The sequence below is a fragment of the Chiloscyllium plagiosum genome, unplaced genomic scaffold (genome assembly GCF_037043375.1).
Source record: "Chiloscyllium plagiosum isolate Xiang-an unplaced genomic scaffold, Cpla_swu_hap1 HiC_scaffold_15, whole genome shotgun sequence".
Lineage (NCBI taxonomy): Eukaryota > Metazoa > Chordata > Chondrichthyes > Orectolobiformes > Hemiscylliidae > Chiloscyllium > Chiloscyllium plagiosum.
This window is the reverse complement of record NW_028270153.1, coordinates 620,545-645,909: the sequence shown is the minus strand read 5'-3', so window position 1 is coordinate 645,909 and position 25,365 is coordinate 620,545. Positions and strand designations below refer to the sequence as shown.

The window sequence follows — 25,365 nt, the reverse complement described above, 5'->3', positions numbered from 1 at the left end:
ATAAAGTCTTAGTAGTACATCTCTGCTTTTATATTCCAACCCTCTTGAGATAAGAGACAACATTGCATTCGCTTTCTTAATCACGGACTCAACCTGCATGTTTACCTTTAGAGAATCCTCGACTAGCACTCTCAGATCCCTTTGTGCTTTGGCTTTATTAATTTTCTCACCATTTAGAAAGTAGTCTATGCTTTTATTCTTTTTGCCAAAGTGCAAGACCTCGCACTTGCTCACGTTAAATTCCATCAGCCATTTCCTGGACCACTCTCCCAACCTGTCTAGATCCTTCTGTAGCCTCCCCACTTCCTCAGTACTACCTGCCTGTCCACCTAACTTCGTATCATCGGCAAACTTCGCTAGAATGCCCCCGGTTCCCTCATCCAAATCATTCATTTATAATGCGAACAGCTGTGGCCCCAGCACCGAACCCTGCGGGACACCGCTCGTCACCGGTTGCCATTCTGAAAAAGAACCTTTTATCCCAACTCTCTGCCTTCTGTTAGACAGCCAATCCTCAATCCATCCCAGCAGCTCACCTCGAACACCATGGGCCCTCACCTTGCTCAGCAGCCTCCCGTGTGGCACCTTATCAAAGGCCTTTTGAAAGTCTAGATAGACCACATCCACTGGGTTTCCCTGGTCTAACCTACTTGTTACCTCTTCAAAAAATTCCAACAGGTTTGTCAGGCATGACCTCCCTTTACTAAATCCATGTTGACTTGTTCTAATCAAGTAATGAGACAATTTCCCCCACACAAAGCCATGTTGTCTATCCCTAATCAGTTCTTGCCTTTCCAAATACATGTAGATTCTGTCCATCAGGATCCCTTCCAACAAATTGCTGACCACTGATATCAGGCTCAATCTATACTTCCTTGGGTGTGAACAATTCTGGTCGCCACAGGATAATAAGGATGTGGAGGCTTTGAATAGGCTACAGAAATGGGATCAGAATGTTTCTCAAGATGTTTCCTGGTTTGGAGGGTAATAGCTATGAGTAAAGGTTGAACAAACATGGTTTGCTTTCAGTTGAACATCAAAGGCTAAGGGGGAAACTTGATAGAAGTTTATAAAATTAAGAGGCATGGATAGAAGGGATAGTCGAAGTCTTTTTTCCAAGGGTAGAAATGTCAATTACTAGGGCATAAATGTTTAAGGTAAAAGGGGCAAAGTTTAAAAAGGAGATCTGAGAGGCAAGCTTTCTTTTAAATGGAAGGTGGTAAAGTGCCTGGAATGCACTGCCAGAAGTAGTAGTGGAGGCAGATACAATAGCATCAAAAGGCATTTTAACAGAAAATAAATGCATAGGCAGGGAATACAGGGATACAGAACCCATAGAGGCAAAAGTTTTTTTTAAAAAGTTTAGAAAGGCATATATTGGTGCAGCCTTGGTGGACTAAAGGCCCTTTTCTTGTGCTGTACTCTTCTTTGTTGACCTGTCCTTCCCCAAATCCCTCAATTAGTTTAGATATTTTTAGAACTAAAATAGTTTTGATTTTTGTTAACTGATTTAGCACCAATTAGCATTAGTAGAAGTGAGTTCCAAAGCTCCAAGTTTTTTGAGAACATTCCAAATTTCACCAATGAACATGTCTCTAATTTTGTTTTTTTAGAGACAAGTCCCTGATCCTAAACTCCCTAATTTGTAGAAACAGGTTTTCACCATCCAACAGGTATGCCCACCTCCAGATTTTGAAAATATCACTGGAAAGGAATTTTAAGAAAGGAGACATCCAAGGTGCACACATTTGCTTTGCTTAAACCATTGTGCAACTAAAGTTCAACTTGCTAAGATAGCTTCTCACATGAAATGAAAACTTTGGATAAATGCAAGTGCACAAGCAGATGGTAGTGGTAGGGTCAGCATAGATTCACTAGCTTCTGGATTAGTGGTGCTGGAGGAGCAAGCAGTTCAGGCAGCATCCAAGGAGCAGCGAAATCAATGTTTCGGGCAAAAGCCCTTCATCAGGAATAAAGGCAGTGAGCCTGAAGCGTGGAGAGATAAGCTAGAGGAGGGTGGGGAGAAAGCAGACCCCACCACCAGGGATATATTTCCCTCCCCATCCCTTTCCGCCTTCCGCAAAGACCGTTCCCTCCGTGACTACCTAGTCAGGTCCACGCCCCCCCTACAACCCACCCTCCCATCCTGGCACCGCAGGAACTGTAAAACCTGCGCCCGCACCTCCTCCCTCACCTCTATCCAAGGCCCTAAAGGAGCCTTCCACATCCATCAAAGTTTTACTTGCACATCCACTAATATCATTTATTGTATCCGTTGCTCCCGATGCGGTCTCCTCTACATTGGGGAGACTGGGTGCCTCCTATCAGAGCAATTTAAGGAACATCTCCGGACACCCGCACCAATCAACCACACCACCCATGGCCCAACATTTCAACTCCCCCTCCCACTCTGCCGAGGACATGGAGGTCCTGGGCCTCCTTCACCGCCGCTCCCTCACCACCAGACGCCTGGAGGACTTCAACCCCTGGGCATCAATGTGGATTTCAACAGTTTCCTCATTTCCCCTTCCCCCACCTCACCCTAGTTCCAAACTTCCAGCTCAGCACTGTCCCCATGACTTGTCCGGACTTGTCCTACCTGCCTATCTCCTTTTCCACCTATCCACTCCACTCTCTCCTCCTAGATCTATCTCTTTCATCCCCTCCCCCACTCACCCATTGTACTCTATGCTACTTTCTCCCCACCCCCACCCTCCTCTAGCTTATCTCTCCACGCTTCAGGCTCACTGCCTTTAATCCTGATGAAGGGCTTTTGCCCAAAACGTCGATTTCGCTGCTCCTTGAATGCAGCCTGAACTGCTGTGCTCTTCCAGCACCACTAATCCAGAATCTGGTTTCCAGCATCTGCAGTCATTGTTTTTAACTCATAGATTCACTAGCTAACTAGCACAACAGCTTCTCCACTTTGACCATTTAGGATTCGGTTTTCAGGAAGGAAAATTCTTATTCTTAGTAAAAATGGAAGAACTGTGGATGCTGTAAATCAGAAACCTCCACCTCAGTATCCAAGGATCCAAACACACCTAGTAAAAGCAGCATCTCTCACAACCTAGCCTCCTCTACATTGGGGAAACAAAATGTAGACTGGCTGACCACTTTGCAGAACACCCATGTTCTGTCTGTAAAAAGTAAAATGAGCTTTCAATTGCCTACCTCTTCAACACACCTTGTTCCCTGGCCAACATCTCTTTCTCAGGCTTGCTGCAGTACTCCAGCAAAGTTCAGCACAGCTGGAAGAACTGCACCTCATTTTCCGCTCAGGGACACTGCGGTCTTTCGGACTCAATATCAAGCTCAACTTTAGGCCTTGAGATCTCCCATGTCCTTAACCCAACCTGACACACCAGGCCTTGTATCACTGTCTGCTGTTACACACAACCCATTGTTAGTCACTAACAGTCGGCATTAACAGCCATTCACCTTCCAAGCGAGATAATTATCTATTCCTTTGTTCAACTGTTCTCTCTTTGGGCTCTATTCCCCACAATTGCTTACTCCTTACCCCAATCCTATCCTCTGTACATAAACCGATATTTTCCTAACAACCGTCAGTTCGGAGAACGGGTCACTGGGTCCAAAACATTAAATCTCCTTTCTCTCCACAGACTTGCTGAGCTTTTTCAGCAATTCCTGCTTTTGTTTCAAATTCCTATTCTTGGCCAGCAGTCCACTGTTCATTATTCAGTAAAAAAACTTTATTTCCAGCTGACAGTATATAGGAAATAAACGTTTATAATGCCACCCAGTTAAGGTTTCACAGTATCATCTGTCTATCACATCTGCACCCACCTTTCAAATGATCATGACTTTGCCCTTCGCCTCATATTCCTGCACATTTGAATAGAAACAAATGAGCCAATTCACTCTAATACATAATCTGAACCTGGCTTCACCACACTTCTAGGCAGTGCATTTTAGTCCTCCACTATGTGCATTACTCCTCACTTCAAATATACTTATTGTGCAAATCTTTAAATCTGCGTTCTCTTTGTCTAACTTTGAGGAGGAACAGGTTCCCATGAACCCCCGCCCAGTGTAGACTGTCCAGATCCCTCATGATTTTTGAGAACTTCAATAAATCATCTTTTTATCTCGTTCTGAGGAAAACAATCCTAACTATCATTGGACAACATGGATCATAACATCAGGTTGATAATTACCCCCTGCATGATGGCTGCAGTCACTGTGACATCTTGACCTGGTACCAGGGAGGTTACCTACTATGCTGGGATCACTTACAGCTGTAGAAAAGCTGGTCTGTTCGCCTAAATGAACTTTCTACCATTACTGCTCTTCCAATCACTTTCCTTCCCTTTTATACGGCTGAGCCACGTTCAGTGCCATAAGCTTGGCTCTTCCTGCAGTCTTGAGGAGCCACTACTGCCCTCTGAAGTATCCAGAATGGAAAACCAATTAGTGAGCAAGAACGTACTGGGGACTTCCTATCAAGTTTGCTTGGTGTGGAGGTGCTGGTGTTGGATGGAGGTGGACAAAGTCAAAAGTCAAACACCAGGTCTATTCGAAATCGCAAGCTTTCGGAGTGCAGCCCCTTCATCAGGTGAAGTAACCTGATGAAGGGGCTGTGCTCTGAAAGCTTGCAATTTCAAATGAACTATAACCTGGTGTTGTGTGACTTCTGACTTCGTTCTCTTGGGACTATCTAGCTGTCACCCATTCCTCAGCTGAAAATGTGTTGCTGGAAAAGCGCAGGTCAGGCAGCATCCAGGGAACAGGAGAATCGACATTTCGGGCATAAGCCCTTCTTCAGGGCTTTCCTGAAGAAGGGCTTTTGCCCGAAACGTCGATTCTCCTGATCCCTGGATGCTGCCTGACCTGCTGCGCTTTTCCAGCAACACATTTTCAAATCTGATCCCCAGCATCTGCAGACCTCACTTTCTCCCCATTCCTCAGATGCCTGCATACTCCTGACTTGCAATGTGACCACCTTCCCAATTACACTATCCACTTGGTCCTCTGTCTTGTGGGTGCAGCACAGCAGCTCCAACCATCATGCAAAGAAAACTGAGCTCAAGTTTCGGCAGAGAATGAAATTTGTGTACAAAGTGCCCATGACTCATGCCAAAGGATGGGGATTCTGTATAGTTAATACCTTTGGCTAAGTTTTGGACACTTTGGTACAAATGCCAGTTTAGAAATGATTTACTTTTACTCACCAATCAGCTCCCTCTCTGCCTATAAATAGTTATATAAGAATAAGACTAAGAACCAATTCTTAAAAAAAAACGGTAAAAAAATTCCCAGCACAATGTTCAAATTACATTTAGGCTCATGAGACATTCTTTTAGTCTGATTGGTTTCATCTACCCCCTCGTTCTCCCCCTCTCAAAGGATTCCAGAAAGCATTTTTTCCACATTCAAAATAACCCCTCTCACAACTTCAAGTATTTAATGTAATACTTACATCTACTCCACCAAACAGATCAAATACATGTGTATTGGGAAATTTGGACTCCTGGGCACCTTTCCCATCCTCAGTCACAAATGCCATTGCTTCCATTGAAAGAAGTGGAGCAATCTCCTGCACACAAGGGGAATGAAAAAAGAATTAATCAAAATTCAACACACCAAATCTCAAGCAGCATGATCCCTTAATTTCAATCTGGTTGAGTAGTCATCAACACTCTGCTTAGTTTGGAGACTAATTTTTTTCTTTCAAATTCTGATTGATCCACGAACACTTCTGCTTTAATAGAATCCCGAACCTTTGTTTTTCTAATTTGAACAATAATCTGTATGTGCAGGGTGTGAAATAAATCATATTCAATCTGCTTCAGTGCTGGATCCAAGCATTCTTGTGCATAAATCGCATAATATGCAAATACAGTAGTTACTTGGAGGGAAAATAGAATTTTAGCATTTATTGCTAAAGGAATGGAGCATAAAAGTAGGGAAATGTTGTAGCTGTGCAAGGTATTGGTGAGACTCTGCGGCTCTGTCTACAGTCTTATGCCCTGATGGTATGAGACACGCATTGGTTAAGATAAGCTGGCCAAGGAACGTGGAGGTAAAGGGATAAACGATCAGTGAAGACAGAGCCCAGATGCAGAGAAAGACAGTTACGCAGACAAAAGGATTGATAATTGTAAGCCAGGTACAAAGAAAAGCTGCTAACTTGCCCTGAAAACAGCCCATGTGATGACTGGGCCTGGTATGTAGGAGATGGAAAAAGGTGGTCAGGCCCTAAAATTATTGACCTCCATACAGAGGAACCTCGATTATCCGAATATCGGATTATCCGGCAAGATCGCAAGGTCCCAATGGTTGGATAAACTATGTTACCTGGCATTTGATTATCCAGAATTCGATTAAACGAACAAAATACTCTCCCCGTCCAAGTCATAGAACAATACAGCACAAAACAGGCCCTTCAGCCCTAGATGTTGCACCGACCTATGAACTAATCTAAGCTCATGCCCCTACATTATCCCATCATTCATGTGCTTATCCAAGGATTGTTTAAATCTCCATAATGTGGCTGAGTTAATTACATTAGCAGGCAGAGCATTCTACGCCCTTACTACTGAGTAAAAAAAAAGTGAAAAAGTGAGGACTGCAGATGTTGGAGATCAGAGCTGAAAAATGTGTTGCTGGAAAAGCGCAGCAGGTCAGGCAGCATCCAAGAAGCAGGAGAATCGACATTTCGGGCATAAGCCCTTCTTCAGGAATCCTGAAGAAGAGTTTATGCCCGAAGTGTCGATTCTCCTGTTCCTTGGATGCTGCCTGACCAGTTGTGCTTTTCCAGCAACTCATTTTTCAGCACTGAGTAAAAAAACCTGCCTCTGACATCTGCCTTAAATCTATCATCCCTCAATTTGTAGTTATGCCCCCTCGTACAAGCTGACGTCATCATCCTAAGAAAAAGAAAGACTCTCACTGTCCACCCTATCTAATCTTCTGATCATATTGTATGTCTCTATCAAATCCCCTCTTAGCCTTCTTCTCTCCAATGAAAACAGACCCAAGTGTCTCAGCCTTCCGCATGAGAGCTTCCCTCCAGACCAGGCAACATCCTGGTAAATTCCTCTGCACCTTTTCCAATGCTTCCACATCCTTCCAGCAATGGGGCGACCAGAACTATACACAATATTCCAAGTTGCAGCATGACATTACAGCTCCGGAACTCAATCCCTCCACCTAACACACTATGTCTTTTTAAACTGCACTATCAACATGGGTGGCAACTTTCAGGGACCTATTCAGGTGTCCTTCAGATAACTGAGGTTCCTCTGTATTAAGTCTTGAAGTCTGCAGGGTCCCCAAGCAAAAAAATAATTGAGCTTTGCCTGAACACTGCAGACAGGCCAGAGACAAACGTTGAAGTGACACGTAATTGGAAGCTCGCAGTCATTTCTGCAGACATAGCATAGGTATTCTGCAAAGTGGTCGCCCAGTATGTACTGCATCTCCCCAGTGCAGTGGAGACCACTTGTAAGCAATGAATATAGTAGACCAGCTGGAATGAACCAGATAATGAGGATTGAGGAAGCAAATGGGCAGGTAAGTCAACTTCTGTGGCTGGATAGGTATGTGCCATGGAAGCGTTAGGAGTGGAGGAGTGGATCAAGAGTTCAAGAGGGAACAGTACCTGTGGAAGGCTGATAAGAGAAGGAAGGTTAATGTGAATGTGCTGGGTGCATCCCACTGGACATGGTTTGAGATCCTTTGGATGCAGATGCTGATAGGGTGGGAAGGGAGTAACAGTGTGACCTTCCATTTTAAAAAAATTCATTTTGTGGGGTGCGGGCATAGCTGGCTGGCCAGCATTTACTGCCTGTCCTGAGTTGCCCTTGAGGTGGTGGTGGTGGTGATGAGCTGCCTTCTTGAACCGCTCCATTCACCTGAGAGTTGACCAACAATACCATTAGGGAGGGAATTCCAGGATTTTAACCCAGTGACAGTGAAGGAACTGCAATATATTTTCAACTTAGAATGGTGAGTGGCTTGGGGGGGGGAAGAGATGGGATTTGAAGCGGTGGTGTTCCCATCTACTTGCTGCCCTTTTCCTTCTCGATGGAAGTATTCGTGGGTTTACTATCTAAAGATCTTTGGTGAATTTCTGCAGTGCATCTTGCAGATGGGACACTGCTACTACAGAGCATTGGTTGTGGAGGGAGTGGATGCTTGTGGATGTGGTGCCAATCAAGCAGACTGCTGTGTCCTGGATGGTATCAAGCTCAAGTGCTGCACTCACCCAGGCAAGTGGGGAGTATTCCATCACAGTTCTAACTTGTGCCTTGTAAATGGTGGACAGGCTTTGGGGAGTCAGGAGGGGACTTGTCACAGCATTCTTCGCCTCTGATTTGCTATTGCAGCCACTGTGCTTGCGTGGTGAAGCCAGTTGACTTTCTGATCACTAACTCCCAGGAATTTGGAATGGGGGATTCAGTAATGGTAACACTATTGAATGTCATGGGGCAATGATTAGATTGTGTATTATTGATGATGGTCTAGTGTGGCATTTGTGCAGCACAAATGTTACTCGCTATTTGTCAGCCCAAGCTTGGATAGTGCCCAGATCTTGTTGCATTTGGACATGGTCTGCTTCAGTATTGAGGAGTCACGCATGTTGCTGAATGCTGCACAATCATTGGCGACCATCCCCACTTCAGACTCTACGAGGAGGAACGGTCATCGATGAAGCAGCTAAAGACGGCTGGGCCTAGGACACTACCCTGAAGAATTCCTGCAGAGATGTCCTGAAGCCAAGATGACTGACCTCCCAAAACCGCGACAGTCTTTCTATCTGTCACGTATGACTGACCATCAGAAAGTTTGCCCCCTGATAGTTATTGATTTCAGTTTTGCCAGGGCTCCTTAATACCACACTCTATCAAATGCAGCCTTGATGTCAAGGGCTATCACTCTCACCTCACCCCTCAGAATTCAGCTCTTCCATCCAAGTTTGAACCAAGGCTGTAATGAGGTCAGGAGCTGAGTGGCCCTTGTGGAACCCAAACTGAGCAGGTGCTGCTTGATAGCACACTGTTGATGACATATTCCATCACTTTACTGATGATCGATAGTAGACTGATGGGACTGTAACTGGCTGGGTTGGAATTGTCCTATTTATGTACAGAACATACTTGGGCAATTTTCCAAATTGTTCATAGATGCCAGTGTTGTAACTGTATTACAACAGCTTGGCTCGGGGAGTGGCAAGTTCTAGAGCACAAGTCATCAGCACTATTCCCAGAATGTTGCCAGGGTCCATAACCTTTGTAGTATCCAGTGCCTAAAACTGTTTTTTGATATCACGTGCAGAGAACTCAATTGGCTGAAGATTGATATCGGTGATGCTGGGGACCACTGGAAACCAAGATGGATTTCCACTTGGCACTTCTGGCTCAAGATTGCTGCAAAAGCTTCAGCCTTAACTTTTGCACTGATATGCTCAGCACATCATTGAGGGTGAGGATATTTGTGGAGTTGTTTAATCATCCACTACAATTCACAACTGGATGTAGCAAGACTGCAGAGCTTTGATCTGATCCATTGGTTGTGGGATCATTTAGCTTTGTCTATCACTTGCTGCTTATGCTGTTTGGCATGCAAGTAGACCTATTTGATGGCCTCACCAGGTTGACACCTCATCTTCAGGTATGCCTGGTGCTACTCCTGGCATGCCACCCTGCACTCTGCATTGAACCAAGGTTGATCCCCTGGATTGATCATAATGGTTGAGTGGGGGGTATGCAAGTCCATGAGGCCACAGATTGCGGAGTACAATTCTGTTGCTAATGATGACCCACAGCGCCTCATTGATGCCCTGTTGAGTTGCTAGATCAGTTTAAAATCTGACCCATTTAGCACAGTGGTAGTTCCACAAAACATCATGGATGTTATTCTCAATGTGAAAGTGGGACTGCATCTCCACTAAGACTGGGCAGTGGTCATTCTTATCGAAGTGTGATTAATGAATAGGGGACACTGTTTCCACAGTGCAAACTTTTAAAACATGCGTTAGCTGATTATATCGCCAACATTTTAAGCACTTTTATAAAAGTGCAACTTTTCTATAACGTGGGGTTGCACAAGAACGCAACCATCGTGTTATAAAAGAACTACCTGTATGTTTTTCCCTCTTGTTGGTTTCCTCACCATCTGCTGCAGACCTAGTCTAGCAACTATGTCATTTAGGACCTGACTAGCCTGATCAGAAGCACTGCTGCCAAGCCTCTCGCATGTGGATATTGAAATTTCCCACCCAGTGTATATTTTGTGCCCTTGCCACCCTCAGTGCTTCCTCCAAGTTTTGTTCAACATAGAGGAGTACTGATTCATCAGCTCAGGGAGTATGGTACATAGTAATCAGTAGGAGATTTTCTTGCTCAAATTTAACCTGAAGCCACGAGGCATCATGGGGTCTGTAGTCAATGTTGAGGACTCCAAGAGCAATTCCCTCCCAACTGTAAACCACTATGCGCCACCTCTGCTGGGTCTGTCTTGCCGGTGAGACAGGAGATATTCAGGGATGATGGCAGTGGGATGATCACTATGTCACGCTGTTGCTTGACTACTCTGTGAGACAACTCTCCCAATTTTGGCACTAGCCCCAGATGTTAGTGAGGAGGATTATGCAGGGTCTTTTCTGGCACCTAGGTTGACACCAGGTGATCCAACAGGTTTCATTTCTTTCAGACTTTGTAGCAATTGGCTGAATGCCTTGCTTGGCCACTTCAGAGGGCAATTGAGAGTCAACCACAATGCTGTGGGTCTGGAGTCACATGTAGGTCAGACCAGGTGAGGATGGCAGATTTCCTTCCCTGATGGCCATTAGTGAACCAGATGGGTTTTTCTGACAATTGACAATGATTTCACCACCATCATGAGATTCTCAATTCCAGATTTTTTAAAAACTGAATTTAATTTCCACTATGTGTGGTGGCAAGATTCAAACCTGGGTCACGAGAACATTATCCGAGTCTGGGTGAATACTGATAATACCATTCGGCCATCGCCTTCCCACAATGTTGACGGAGGGAAGAGATAGGGTGAAGAAGGGGGCAATGGGTCAAATACAGCTAATGGGCTGCTTCAGCATAAGCAGTGATAGCAGATAGAATGAGTTTAGGCTGATTGAGAGTGGACATCAAATCAGTTCCTTGGTACACGTCAGGATTCCTTATAATAAAAATCTATGATTCCATGAAAGATACAATTGATCACTACAGCAAACCTTTTTTTAACATGCCACCTTTTCTTTTTAAGGCATAGAAGACATGGCAACAAAAAAAGTGCGAGAGAGATGGGAGTGGGGCAGGACAGGATGTACTGGCTGCTAAGGCAGGTTACATCCCTTTCTTGTTACTTTGCAAATTGCCTGCTTTAAAACTGCAAACAGTCAGCACTTCAATTCACAATTTAGAGGTTATATAAGTATGAAATATTTTGAAAGTATCACTTGCAGGCGTTTCATCAGTGCCTGTCGGTCTCTTTATCCATTACTGGAGCAACAGAAGTGGTGTAAGATTTATTTTTATTCATTAAAGGGATGTGTGCAAAGTTGGCTGGGCTAGCATTTATTGTCCACCTTTGCTGTCTTTGAGGAAATGGTCAGCTTGCTCTCAGAACTGCTGCAGTCCATTTGGTATAGATGCATCCATGAGGCTGAGGAGGAGGGAGTTTCAGAAACAGTGAAGGAACACTAACATATTTCCAAGTCTGGATGGCAAATGGCTTGGAGACAAATTTTCAGGTGCTCCTGCTCTTCCTCCTAGATGGAAGAGGTCATGTTTGGAAGGTGCTGTTTAAGGAGCCTAGGTGAATTTTGGCAATGCATCTTTAAGATTGCACACACTGCTGCTACGTGCATTGGTGGCAGACAAACGCATGTGGACATGGATTACATTCTAGATTGATGCGCTGCACAAGGCGAGGTAAACTGCTATTCGATAAAGGATTGAAGCAATGATGCTGAAGATTGCTTATTACAGTACAAAAAATAGATTGCAGATATTGACAGAATTCAGCAGAGCAACTGCTCAAGGGGAGTAAGGGACGAGATTGAGAGTAGTGACTGGGCAAGGTCTCAAAGAGATCAAGTGATGACATGATTGCTGATTTTAGCTTTACTCCAGTGAAATGGCCATAATCTTTAGTACTGACCTTTAAAATTCCATGGCACAGTAACAACCCTTCATTGTTAGGTTGGCTGTTTGTATATAGTTTTTGCACCAGATGTGGGATCCCATTCCACTTCGCAGTTTTGTCCCTTTCTCTCAGCAAAGAATCTGGAATCTACAAACAATTAAACAATGATTACAAAAACTTAAATACCTTATTTGACTCATTTTGGTTGAAGATTTCTTATCCTATATTATCTTCAGTAAGTGGGATCATCACCCGAGATCTGCAACATCCAGCCTTTTTGCAGAATTATCTTACTCAATGTATCCACTGCAAAGTGGGAATCAGTAAGAGTTTTGCATTAGCGAAGCTTACATTTTGAAAGGGAATACAGGACAGTTCTTTATTATGCGACGATTGCGTTGTGCAACCCCAGGTTATAGAAAAATTACCCTTTAGACATAGCATTAAAGTGTTGGCCCTGTCATCACGTTACAGCCAACACATTTTAAAAGTTTGTGCTTTAGAAACAGAATCCCTAATTCATCAATCACATCACAGCAGATTCATGTTGACGAAACGCGCATTATAACAGAATGACCTGTACTTTTCATTGTAAAAGGAGGGAGGGGGGTTACCATATATAACATCTCCACTGACAGCTTATGGCACTGCTTTCATTTCAAATATGCTCCTTCTTGCCTCTCCTGCCTTTTTCATATCTCCCTCAAGGATGTTGTTCACAAGTAATTTTATAATTCCATCAATTAGTTTATTCTGGGTGATTTTCTCAATATCACAGCCTTGACTGAAACCTGGCTAAGAGCTGACAACCTCTCCCCCGCCCCAGCTGAAGATTCCTAATGTTGATATACCCGTCATCATTTGCTCTGCCAAATCACCAGAGCAGAATTGCAATTCTTGTGAACGTGGACCATTAGGCAGTGGCATGATAATATCACTTGATCAGAATCATCCAGAGACCTAGGCTAATAATCTGATGGATAGGTTCAAACCCCAACTATGGCTGATGGTGAAATTTGATTTCAATTAATAAAGATGGAATTAAAATGCAGATCTAAGTACTTTCAATCAATAAGATATGTTAATATACAGCTCCATGACAGCTAGGTCTTGAATTTGTTTCAGCCCTGAGCTGGGGACACTGTTTGTGAGCCACAAAAGCCTATTATTAACGAAGTGAAAGCATAATGATGAACCTGAAATCATTGCCACCCTTTGGAAAACCTATCTGGTTTGCTCATGCACTGCAAAAGGAGGAATCTGCCATCCTCATCTGGTCAAACCTACCTATGACTCCACACATGTAGCAATGACATCACTCAATATCTTCTGTAATGGCCTAGCAAACCGCTCACTTGTACCTAACTGTTACCAAGTCTGGTAAAAGGAATGAAATGGGCTTGACCACCAGACACCAATTCCAGTTCCTTCGTCAACAACTTAAGCAACACCGTGGTCATACTGACTGTTTAGCCTCACTGGCACTGGGAATCACTCACTGCTACTTGAATTATCACAAAAGTTAATATTTTTAAAAAGTATGCAAAATTCCGCAATTTAGACCTAGGTGGACAGAAGGCACAGACCAGGTTTCTGTACTAAAGAATCACTTTTACAAATAAATAGTAAATAGATTCTAACCAACTGCAGAAATAACATTACAGAATATCAACATAAAACTATGAGTTAAAACACTAGCCTGCTTGTACAATACTTCCTCTCGACAAGCACACAGACAAAAATCATAGAAAAAACATGGGTGTTATGGCAGAGGGCAAGGCTGGAAAAACGGTGCTATGGTCCTGTTCACAGGATTTACTGAGATGATCAGGTCAAAAGCTTTTCAATCTCTTTTCTCAGGTACTTAACCGGTGAGATTTTTGAGAAGATTTGTACCTCAGGTTGAGGTTCAGGTTGTAAGTTTGCTTGCTGAGCTAGGAGGTTTGTTCTCAGATGTTTCGTCACCATGCTAGGTAACATCATCAGTTAGCCTCCAGTGAAGCGCTGGTGTTCTGTCCCACTTTCTATTTGCGTGCCTTGGTCTGTTAAGGTGAGCGATATCATTTCTGGTTCTTTTTCTCAAAGGTTGGTAAATGGGATCCAAATCGATATGTTTACTGATGGAGTTCCGGTTTTCCAAAATCTATCCACTTTCAGGCCTTTCAGTTTTTCTGGCAGCTTCACTTTGGTGATGGCCACCATACTCAGCTCTGCCCCCATCACTCTTGAAGTTTTGGGATATTAATCATGTCTTCCACCGTGAAAACTTACGAAGTAATTATTCCGTTCCTCAGCCATTTCCTTGTTCCCCATCACGACCTCTTTAGCGACATTTTCCAGCAGCCCAATGTCCACTTTTGCCTTTCTTTAGCCCTATACATATCTAAAGAAACTCTTACAGTCTTCCTTTATATTACTGGATAGCTTATCCTATTATTTAATCTTTTTTGTTGTTGCCCCCTGTTGGTCTTTGTTAGCTTCCCAATCCTCACTCCCCACTGCCCTTTGCCACATTATCAGCTTTCTCTTTTGGTTTTATGCTAGCTCTGACTTCTGTATGATTTGCAAGTGCCAGTGTTGGACTGGGGTGAACAAAGTTTAAAAAAAAAATCACAACACCAGGTTATAGTCCAACAGGTTTATTTTGCACTAGCATTTGAAGCACTGCTTCTTCATCAGGTGGTTGCCACCTAAAGTAGCAGCAGTGCTCGAAAGATAGAGCCTCCATGTAAACCTATTGGACTATAACCTGGTGTTGTGATTTTTAACTCTGACTTCCCTAGGCAGCCATGGTTGCCTCATCCTCCTGTACCATGCTTCTTTTTCCTTGGGAAAAATCTTTACAGTGTCTCCTGAATGACTTCCAGAAACTCCTGCCATTGCTGTCCCACTGTCTTACCATTGCACCTGGGGACACCACCCACCACGTACACGACAGACACTCATGTGACTCGGGCTATCTGATATGCTGCAGGCAAGGATGCCCTGAGGCCTGGTACATTGGCGAGACCAAAGAGACCCTACAACGGATGAATGGACACCATGCAACAATCACCAGGCAGAGATGTTCCCTCCTAGTTAGGGTACACTTCAGCAGCCAAGGAACATTTGGCCTCTGATCTTCAGGTGACCGTCTTCCAAGGTGGATTTCAAGATACACAACAATGAAGAGTGGCCGGACAGAGGCTTAGCCAACTCAGTACCCACTAGGATGGTCTCAACCAGGACCTTGGGTTCATTTCACACTACAGGTGACCCCACGACACTATAAACACACATACACAAAAGTGCACACTCTCGCAGACTCTCTCCCATACATACACCTCCCCAACTCTGACCCATGCGCACAGCCTCTCACAGGCATATACTTCATCCCACATGCACACACTCTCCCACACACACCGTTAAGTCTATGAGATGAATTTGCATTTACAGAATTGGATTTGCAGATACACTATTTTGTTCAAAAAGCACAATCTGGAGGCAGTCAATATTTTATAATCCATGTGGCATTCCATATATTCCTACTTTGGAAACAGAACCAGTCTGACTCAAGATTGGAATAGCTACAGACTCACTTCACACCTTTAATACATTGTCTGAGCTGAGATGTCGCTTTTATTGTAAACATTAAGTTATCTTGGGAATATGACTTGAAAGTAGTCCTGAGATTTACATTTTAATGAATCAAAACCTGCAACACATTCTAAAAGATGAAAGACTTAACAGCAATCTAGGTTTGTTCAATACTGAGGTACCTTGATTATCCAGCAAATTCGGATAACCCAGCAAATTCGGATAACCCGAAATTCGGATAATCCAAACAAGATTGCATGGTCCCGATGCTTAGCTAAACTATGTTATTCGGCATTCAATTAACCAAATGAAATATTTCCCGATTGGACAATTGAGGTTCCTCTGTATATTGCATCAGCGTATGACACAATGATCTTTTGCTATAAATTCTGTGTTCTATACTACTCCACTAGTTACCTGATGAAAAGAGCAGTGCTCTGAAAGCTAGTACTTCCAAATAAACCTGTTGGATTATAACCTGGTGCTGTGAAGTTTTTTAAACTTTCCTCCTAGGTTCCTCTCCCAGTTGATTCTACCCAGCTCCTCCCTCACAGCTCTGTAGTTGCCTTTATTCAGCTGTAATAGAATCAGAGGTAATTGTTTCTCCCTCTCAAATTGCAGAGAAAATTCAACCAATGCATGATCACTGCCTCCTAAGGGTTCCTTTACCTTAAGCTCCCTTGTCAAGTCTGTCTCATTGCACAACACTAAATCCAGTATTGAATGTTCCCCAGTGGGCTCCACCACAAGCTGCTCCAAAAAGCTATTTCCTGGACATCCCACAAATTCCTTTTCTTGCAATCCACTACCAACCTGATTTTCCCGGTCCACTTGGATATTGAAATCCTCCATGATCACTGTAACTTTGACTTTCCTATACATCTCTTCTATCTCCTGGTGTGTCTTGCACTGTTTGCAGGCTTTTTACTTTTGCGATTCCTCAATTCTACCCACACAGATTCTACAAAATCTGACCCTACTTTGTTTCTTATTAGAAAATGAAAATAAGTCAATGATAAGGCAGCCCTACTCCCTCTGCCAACCTGCCTATCTTTTTGATAGGGATGTATATCCTTGAGTATTTAGCTCCCAAACCTGATCCCCTAGCAGCCACTTCTCCGTGATGCCCACCATGTCATCCCTGCCAATTTCTACCTGCAACATTTACGTTATTTCTTATGCTGTGCTCATTCAAATATAACACCATCAGTCCTGTATTACACGATTGGACACCCCTTTTCATAAATGTAGCCAATGAAATTTTCCAGAGAGCTTTGCATCTCATATCCTCATCATAAACTCTTCTACTTCCAACTCGATTTGTTTTGGTCCCTGACTTTATCCACTTACTACAAAGCCTGAAAAAGGCTTAAAGCCCAAATGTCAATTTTTCCACCTCCTGATGCTCTCTGGCTTGCTGCGTTCTTCCAGTCTCCTGCTGATCTACTTTGGATTCCAACATCTGCATTTTTTTTGTTTATAACATCCTCAATTCCAGCAATTATACAGTGGGCTGTCGGCTGCCCAGGCAGAAGATGAGGTGTTGTTGCTCCAATTTATAGTTTGGCTCATTGTGGCAATGGAAGCAGCCAAGGTTGGTCATGTTAGAAAGGGAGTGGGAAGGGGAATTAAAATGGGCAGTGACTGGGAAGTCCGGTCAGCCCCTGTGGGCCCGGCTGGGATGCTCAGTGAACCATCCCCAAAGTTTAAGTTTGGTATCTCCAACATAGAGAAGACCACATTGGGAGCACCGGATGCAGTAAACCTACTTATGTTCTCTGGCCCCATTCTTTCCCTAGTTATCCTTTTACCCTTACCCTTGTAAAATAAATCAGGTATCTCTTTTCTTTTACCTGCCATTCTTCTTTCATAGACCCCTAGCATAGAAACCAATCTTTTAGCCCACTAAATCCACAATAACCCACCAAAGGGTTCCTGCAGAAAGATTATACCCAAAACATCAACTTCTCCATTTCCTGATGCTGCCTGGCTTGCTGTGTTCTTCCAACCTCCTGCTTGTCTGGAAATGAAGGATGCAGCTTATGTTGAAAGGTTAAGCAGGTTGGGTCTACCTCTCAAAAAAGGTTAAATCATAAGATAAATGTCCATGACGTCTGACGTAGAGAATTGGCTCATGGGCAGGAAGCTGTGGGTAGGGATTAGGGATTCTTTTTCAGGTTGACAATGCCATTGCCACAGTGTTCATCACAGGGATCGCAACTGTTTACAATATATAGAACATAGAACAATACAGCGCAGAACAGGCCCTTCAGCCCTCGATGTTGCGCCGACATGTGAACTATTCTCAGTTCGTCCCCCTACACTATTCCATTATCCTCCATGTGCTTGTCCAAGGATTGTTTAAATCTCCCTAATGTGGCTGAGTTAACAACATTGGCAGGCAGGACATTCCACAAGGATACCATTAGTAACCGGACTCCAGGCTGAATATTTTTCATCAACCACCACTCGCTGCATTCTTTCAGAAAGCCAGTTTCTAATCCAAACTACTAAATCACCTTCAATTCCATGCCTCTGCATTTTCTCAAGTCCATGTACACCACATCAACTGCCCTACCCTCATCCACATGCTTGGGAGTCCACCAACCCAAGGAAACCCAAACATATAAATAGAAAGCAGCAGTGCTTCATCCGGAGGCTCACTGTAGGTGTTACCTAGTGTGGTGATGAAACGTCTGAAAATGAACCTTCCAGCTCAGCGAGCAAACCTCCATGCAGATGATCTAAATGGAGAGAAACTGCTCAAAGGAATTTGAGTGCACATGTATGAAAAGCAGAAAACTAGCACAGAGATGCAGCGAGTAATCAGGAAGATTAATGAAATGCTCAGAGGTTTTACAGAATAAGTGTTATTATGGTGCCTGCATGGTGACAATGTCCTGGCTTTTCCCATAACCCTGTAGATCACACCATTCACTTCAAAAAAAAAATCTAATGCCCTCTCGAATACCACAACTGAACCTTCAACCACATTTTCAGGCAGTGCATTCCATACTTTAACTACTTGCTGTGAGAAAAAACGTTTCTCACATAACCCTTGCTTCAGATGCACATTTTCGAGATCTGGACTACATGCGTAGGTAAGTCTTACAGCAATTGTACAAGGTGCTTGTGAGACCATATCTGGAGTACTGAGCGTGCTTTGGTCCCCTTACCCAAGGGGAAATATCACTGTGAATAAATATCTACATGAATGCAACAAGGATATAGGAACATGACTACTGGAGTGGGCCATTCAACCTCTCAGACCTGTTCCCACCATTCAATGAAATCATGGCTGATCTGTGGCCTTCCCTTGGCCCATCTCTCTCTACACCAGTGCTTACCAAAAGTTAGATTGAAAATTAACAACTGACGGGCAGCACGGTGGCTGAGTGGTTAGCACTGCTGCCTCGCAGCGCCAGGGCCCAGGGTTCAATTCCAGCCTCAGGCAACTGTGTGCAGTTTGCATATTCTCCCCCTGTCCAACTGGGTTTCCTCCAGGTGCTCCAGTTTCCTCCCACAATCCAAAGATGGGCAGGTTACGTGAATTGGCCATGCTAAATAGCCCACAGTATTCAGGGATGTGTAGGTTAGGTGCATGAGTCAGGGGTCAGTATAGGACACAGGAATAGGCCTGGGTGGGTTACTCTTTGGAGGGTCGTTTTGGACTTGTTGGGCCGAAGGGCCTGCTTCCACACTGTTGGGATTCTATGACCCAGCTGTTGATCGAAGAGTTCCAAACATCTACCATCCTTTGGTTAGAAGTGCTTCCTAACATCTCTCATGATGGCCTACTTCTCAATCTATATCCCCTAGTTCTAGAATCCCCAACTAGTGGAAATAGTTTAGAGTCATCAATCCTGATTTTGTTTCCTGTTAGTAGTTTACAATGAGCAGATTGAAGAGATTTCCCATTTACCTCAGACAAAATGCAGCACAGACAATTCAATGAATCAGAGAATTGAACATCACGAGCAGAGCCACTCTCCTTCTGGCCCTGCACTCTAATTAGAGGCAAGCATGGCATACTACCATGAAAAAGATGAAGAGCCCTTCATTCCTGAAGGGCTCATGCCCAAAACATTGATTCTCCTGCTCCTCAGATGCTGTCTGACTTGTTGTGCTTTTCCAGCACCACACACTCAATACAAGTAAACTGAGTCCTCTGGTCATTCATTATCTTCAGAGAATTAAGTTTGCATCAATTGCTTTTTAAAAGATCCTACAGAATCTAACTACACAATCACTGCAAGCACTGAATAGTAAAATAATTTGCAAAGGGAATTGGATTAAAAACTTGAATTGGAAAATAATACAGGGATTTGAAAAGAATAGCACAAAAAATCAGATGAATGATGGGAATTGGGGAGGTGGTGTCACAAAAGTAATGTCAGTAAATTTGCAATCCAGACTTCAAGCTAATGCACAACGATGGATGGCTTCAAATCTCACTGCAGCAGCAGAATCAGAAGCTCATCTCAGTAAAGGTGGACATAAAACTGCTCATTGTCAGACAATCCCACCTGGTTCCCTAATCTCCTTTCAGGATATAAATTTGGTTTGTACCAGTATATAAATACCTAGCCCATCATTTATATGACTCATAACAGCCCTTACCGTCCAAAAAGCTAAAATGGAATGAAGGATGTATATTACGGTCACATCCCATGAAAGAATAAAATGGTTGGCCAAGTGAACTTGCGAAAATCCAGTTAAATTATAAAAGCTAGTTTAAAAATCTTGAAGTTTAACAATGCAGTTCGTATATTCTCGATCAATAACCCAGGGTCGTGCGCGAATATTCCAGTGAATTGCAGCCGAAAGTCTATCGTGACAGACAGAGCTCGAATTCACTTCACACCTTACAGCCCCAGAGTTAACCATCGGCTCTGTACCCTCCCGAAACCCAGGGATGCACTTCCCAGCTTCCAGGCTCCCTCCGGGATAAAACGCGGCCTCCCTTCCCCGGAACCAGGCCTGTCCGGGCCGCTGCTGATGGAGGCCCGAGCCCCAGAAGGTTGGGCCGGGGTCTCACTCACTCACTCACTCACTTCCTCCCCGAGCCTACCTGCGACACCCTGGTTGGCCCATGCCCGGTATAGCGGCCGTGCTGAAGGCGGGGGACAATGTTCTGGGCTCGGACAGAGCGAGATACAATAGTCCGGACCTCGGGGGGCCCAGCTGCAGCCGCCATTTCCCTCACAACCGACCACAGGCGCCACGCCCCACTCTGCCCCATCCAGCATTCTCATTGGCCCAGGCTCAGCCCGAGTCCGCCGTTCCCATTGGTCCATGAGCAGACACGTACCGTCACTTCCGCTTCCAGTGAGGAATTCGTGAAACTGTCCCTTCTCCTGATCTCAATCCAGATACAAACTGATCCCAAACCTGATCCTACTCCCGATCCAATCCTGATCCCAATCTTGACTCACATCCATAACACCATAAAATGCAGCATGGAATTAGGCCATTTGGCCCATCGAGTCTAGTCTGCTATTCCATCATGGCTGGTACATTTCTCCTGCCTTTTCCCTGGAACCCTTGATTCTCTTACTAATCAAGAACCTATCTAACTCTGGAAAAGCACAGCAGGAGAATCAACGTTTTGGACATGAGCCTTTATTAGGATTCTCCTCCTCCTCGGATGCTGCCTGACCGACTGTGCTTTTCCAGCACCACACCCTTGACTCTGATTTCCAGTATCTGCAGTCCTCACTTTCACCTATCACTGTCTTAAAGGTGAGGCGCTGCATTTTGGAAAGGCAAATAAGGGCAGGACTTAGACTAATGATAAGGTGCTAGGGAGTGTTGCTGAACAAAGAGACCTTGGAGTGCAGGTTCATAGTTCCTTGAAAGTGAAGTCACAGGTAGATAGGATAGTGAAGGAGGTGTTTGGTATGCTTTCCTTTATTGGTCAGAGCATTGAGTACAGGAGTTGGGAGGTCATGTTGTGACTGTACAGGATGTTAGTTAGGCCACTTTTGCGATATTGTGTGCAATTCTGGTCACCCTGCTTTCAGAAGGATGTTGTGAAACTTGAAAGAGTTGAGAAAAGATTCACAAGGATGTTGCCATGGTTGGAGGGTTTGAGCTATAGGGAGAGGCTGAATAGGCTGAGGGTGTTTTCCCTGAGGTGTCAGAGGCTGAGGGGTGATCTTAAAGAGATTTATAAAATCATGAGGGGCATGGATAGGGTAAGTATCCAAGATCTTTTCCCTGCATTGGGGGAGTCCAGAACTAAAGGGCATAAGTATAGCGTGAGAGGGGAAAGATTCAAAAGGGCCCTAAGGGTCAACGTTTTCATCCAAAGTTGGTACATGTATGGATGAGCTGCCAGAAGAAGTGATGGAGGCTGGGACAATCTCAACATTTAAAAGGCATCTGGATGGTACATGATTTGTAAGCATTTGGAGGGATATGGGCCAAGTGCTGACAAATGGGATTAGATTAATTTGGGATATTTGGTCAGCATGGACGAACTGGACTGAAGAGTCTGTTTCCATGCAGTATATCTCAATGACTCTACGACTTTAAAGATACTCAATGATGTGGCCTCCACAGCCCACTGCTGAAATGAGTTCCAGAGATACACCACCCTCTGGCTAAAGATATTCCTCATCTCAGTTCTAAAGAATCATCACTTCACTTGAGGTTGTGCCCTCGGGTCTTAGTCTCTCCTACTAGCGGAAGCATCTTCTCCACGTCCACTCTATCCAAGCCTCTCAGTAGTCTGTAAATTCCAATGAGACTCCCCCCTCATCTTTCCAAGCTTCATTAAATACAGAGCCCGAGTCCTCAACCATTCCTTATTTGAAAAGGCCTTCATCCCCAGAATCATTCTTGTAAAATCTCTCTGGAGCTCCTCCAAGGCCAGCACATCTTTCCTGAGATATGGAACCCAAAAATGCTCACAGTATACCAAATGCAGTCTGACTAGAGCTTTATACAGCCTCAGCAGTACATCTTTGCTCTTGTATTCTAGACATGTTGAACACTAACATAGCATTTGCCTTCCCAATAGCCAACCGAACCTGCATGATAACCTTAAGAGGATCCAGAACTTGGATTCCAAAATCCCTCTGCACTTCAGATTTCTGGAGCCTTTCCCCATTTAGAAAATAGTCTATGTGTCTTCTTCCTACCAAAGTGCATAACCCTTATTGATTTTCTTAGTTATCTTTGTTGGCTTTTAAAGGGTTCATAATCTTCTGGCTTCTTACTAATTTTTACTGCATTGTATGTTGATCCTAAACCTGCTTCTAAACAAGGTCCATTTCCTAATCATGAATCTGATCTCAATTCACTTTAATCCACAGCACGTTGCTTTTTGAAAGAACTCCAATACTTTGGTTGGACATCATTTCACAAAACCATGTTGAATACCTGCCTCCCTTGAACTTTTCTAAGTGCCCTGCTACAGTGTTTTTCGTAACAGTTTCCAACATTTCCCAGCACTAGATATGAAGCTAACAGGCCTACAGTTTCCTGCTTTCTATCTCTCTCCCTTTTTGAATAAATCTTACCCCGATTTAGCGAATTTTGGAAACTTAAAACCATACACTAGCTAGCTATTTTTTTTGAGAAAGATTTTTATTCTTTACTAAATTATAAAATTACAAAAAAATCTGAGAATATGCCAACAATAACAATAAATTAACTACTACTGTACAAAGCAAAAAAACTACTCATAATATAATTCAATAAATAATTAGACAAAATAAACTAAATTAAATTAAACCACTCAGCGCAACCCCACCAAAGCATGCCATCATTGAGATCATCAGTTAGCATATCCATGTTTATTCAGGATTCTTCCTCTCAGGGCACCCGGCCCATCAGACCCAGGTCTCGTGGCTATATAAAGGCCCTAGTTAATATAGCTGACAAGTCTGCTTCTATATTGTTCAGAAAAGGCCACCACGTCTTATAAAAAAATTATGTTTTCTGGTGCATCGTACTTGTAAGGAAGTCTAGGGGGACAGATTCCGTTAGTTAACCTATGCCATCCCGATAGGCCTGGAGCACTTTCTGAGATCCAACACATCAGAATGTTCTTCCTCGCGCAATATGTAAGAGTGTTAAACAGCTTCTTCCCATGGTCATCTGAAGAAGGCAGATTTGGCAGGCCCAAGAGAAGAGATACCGGATCTACCTTGACTTCGATCCCCAGGATCCCCTCCAAAATACTTACTATAGTGCCCCAGTACTTGCAAAGCTTATGTCACGACCACGTACAATGGGTAAAAGTGTCAATATCTTTTTTACACATGGGGCACTTTGGAGATGCTCCCTTTTTAAACTTTGCAAGCTGCCTGGGGCCAAATAGATCCTGTGAAGAACCTTCAGCTGCATAGCCTGTGTTCTATTACAAATCAAGATCTTTCTCATATTCTCCTAAATGTTCTCCCGTACCTCTGAAGATATCTGCATTCCCAATTCTTGCACCCAGACCCCGCAGAGCCGTTCAATACCTTGTGAGGCACCACCTCCCAGTAAATGGTAGAGGATGCTAATCAAGAGAGTACCTGTAGTCTAAACACTCTCCTCTCCATATCAGACCTATAAGGATCAATCAACAGTGTGGCCTTTTTCTGGATAAAGTGCCTGATCTGAAAGTAATGAAAGAGGTCACTGTTGGGAAATTCATATTTACAGCCCAACTGATCAAAAGACATCATGACCTCCCCCTCAAATAAATCTCTCAGACAGGAGACTCCCCTGGAAGTCCATAACCTAAAACCCGAATCCATTGATCCTGGCCGAAATCCTGGTATTCCTACTATGGGGGTGAAAAAGGAGGTTTTATATAAACTGCCCTCACTTTGTCGCATTGTCCTCCATGCTTTAACTGTGTTAATGACAATCGGGTTTTGACAATACTCCGTGACTGTCCTCATCTTATCCATAAATAACAAATTAATAAGGGGACATTTTTCCTGGGAATCCTCAATATTCAGCTATATTGATCTCGGATCCAGCAAGTCCGGTCATTCACAAAACATAATAGGAAGCTTATTTGATATCTCTTAACGCCTTCCTCCATTTCCTGGGGAAGCTGCAATTTAGCAAGCTTAATGAGAGGCCACCTGTGATGCCAGATCCTCACCCTTAACAATTTCTCCTTTGAATCCTCCCACTTCCTCCAGACCAAAGGGGTAGCCATGGGCCCCAGCTATGCCTGTCTCTTCGTTGGCTATGTAGAACAGTCCATCTTCTGTAGTTACACAGGCACCACTTCCCACCTCTTCCTCCACTATATTGATGACTGCGTCGGCACCATCTCGTGCTCCCGCGAGGAGGTTGAGCAATTCATCAACTTCACCAACACATTCCTCCCTGACCTTAAATTCACGTGGACTATGTTTGACACCTCCCTCCCCTTCCTGGACCTCTCCATCTCCATTAATGACGACCAACTTGACACTGACATTTTTTACAAACTGACTGACTCCCACAGCTACCTGGATTACACCTTTCCCACCCTACCTCCTGCAAAAATGCCATCCCATATTCTCAATTCCTCCGCCTCCACCATATCTGCTCCCAGGAGGACCAGTTCTACCACAGAACACACCAGATGGCCTCCTTCTTTAGAGATCACAATTTTCCCTCTCATGTGGTTGAAGATGCCCTCCAATGCATCTCATCCACATC

At 43.9% G+C, this 25,365-nt stretch overlaps 1 protein-coding gene across 3 annotated transcripts in view; it reads right to left on the bottom strand.

Moving 5' to 3' along the window:
• Window positions 1–20,923, bottom strand: part of LOC122560343 (short transient receptor potential channel 4-associated protein-like) — a 97,259-nt gene extending 76,336 nt beyond the window's left edge. For all 3 annotated transcript variants that reach the window (XM_087994632.1, XM_087994633.1, XM_043710990.2), the window contains exons 1-3: window positions 20,780–20,923; window positions 12,148–12,279; window positions 5,444–5,560 (exon numbers count right to left, since the gene is read on the bottom strand). In XM_087994632.1, coding sequence (XP_087850758.1) covers window positions 5,444–5,560; window positions 12,148–12,279; window positions 20,780–20,905 — 375 coding nt within the window. In that variant the 5' untranslated portion in view covers window positions 20,906–20,923. The remainder of the gene's footprint in view (window positions 1–5,443; window positions 5,561–12,147; window positions 12,280–20,779) is intronic.
• Window positions 20,924–25,365: the final 4,442 nt, after the last annotated feature.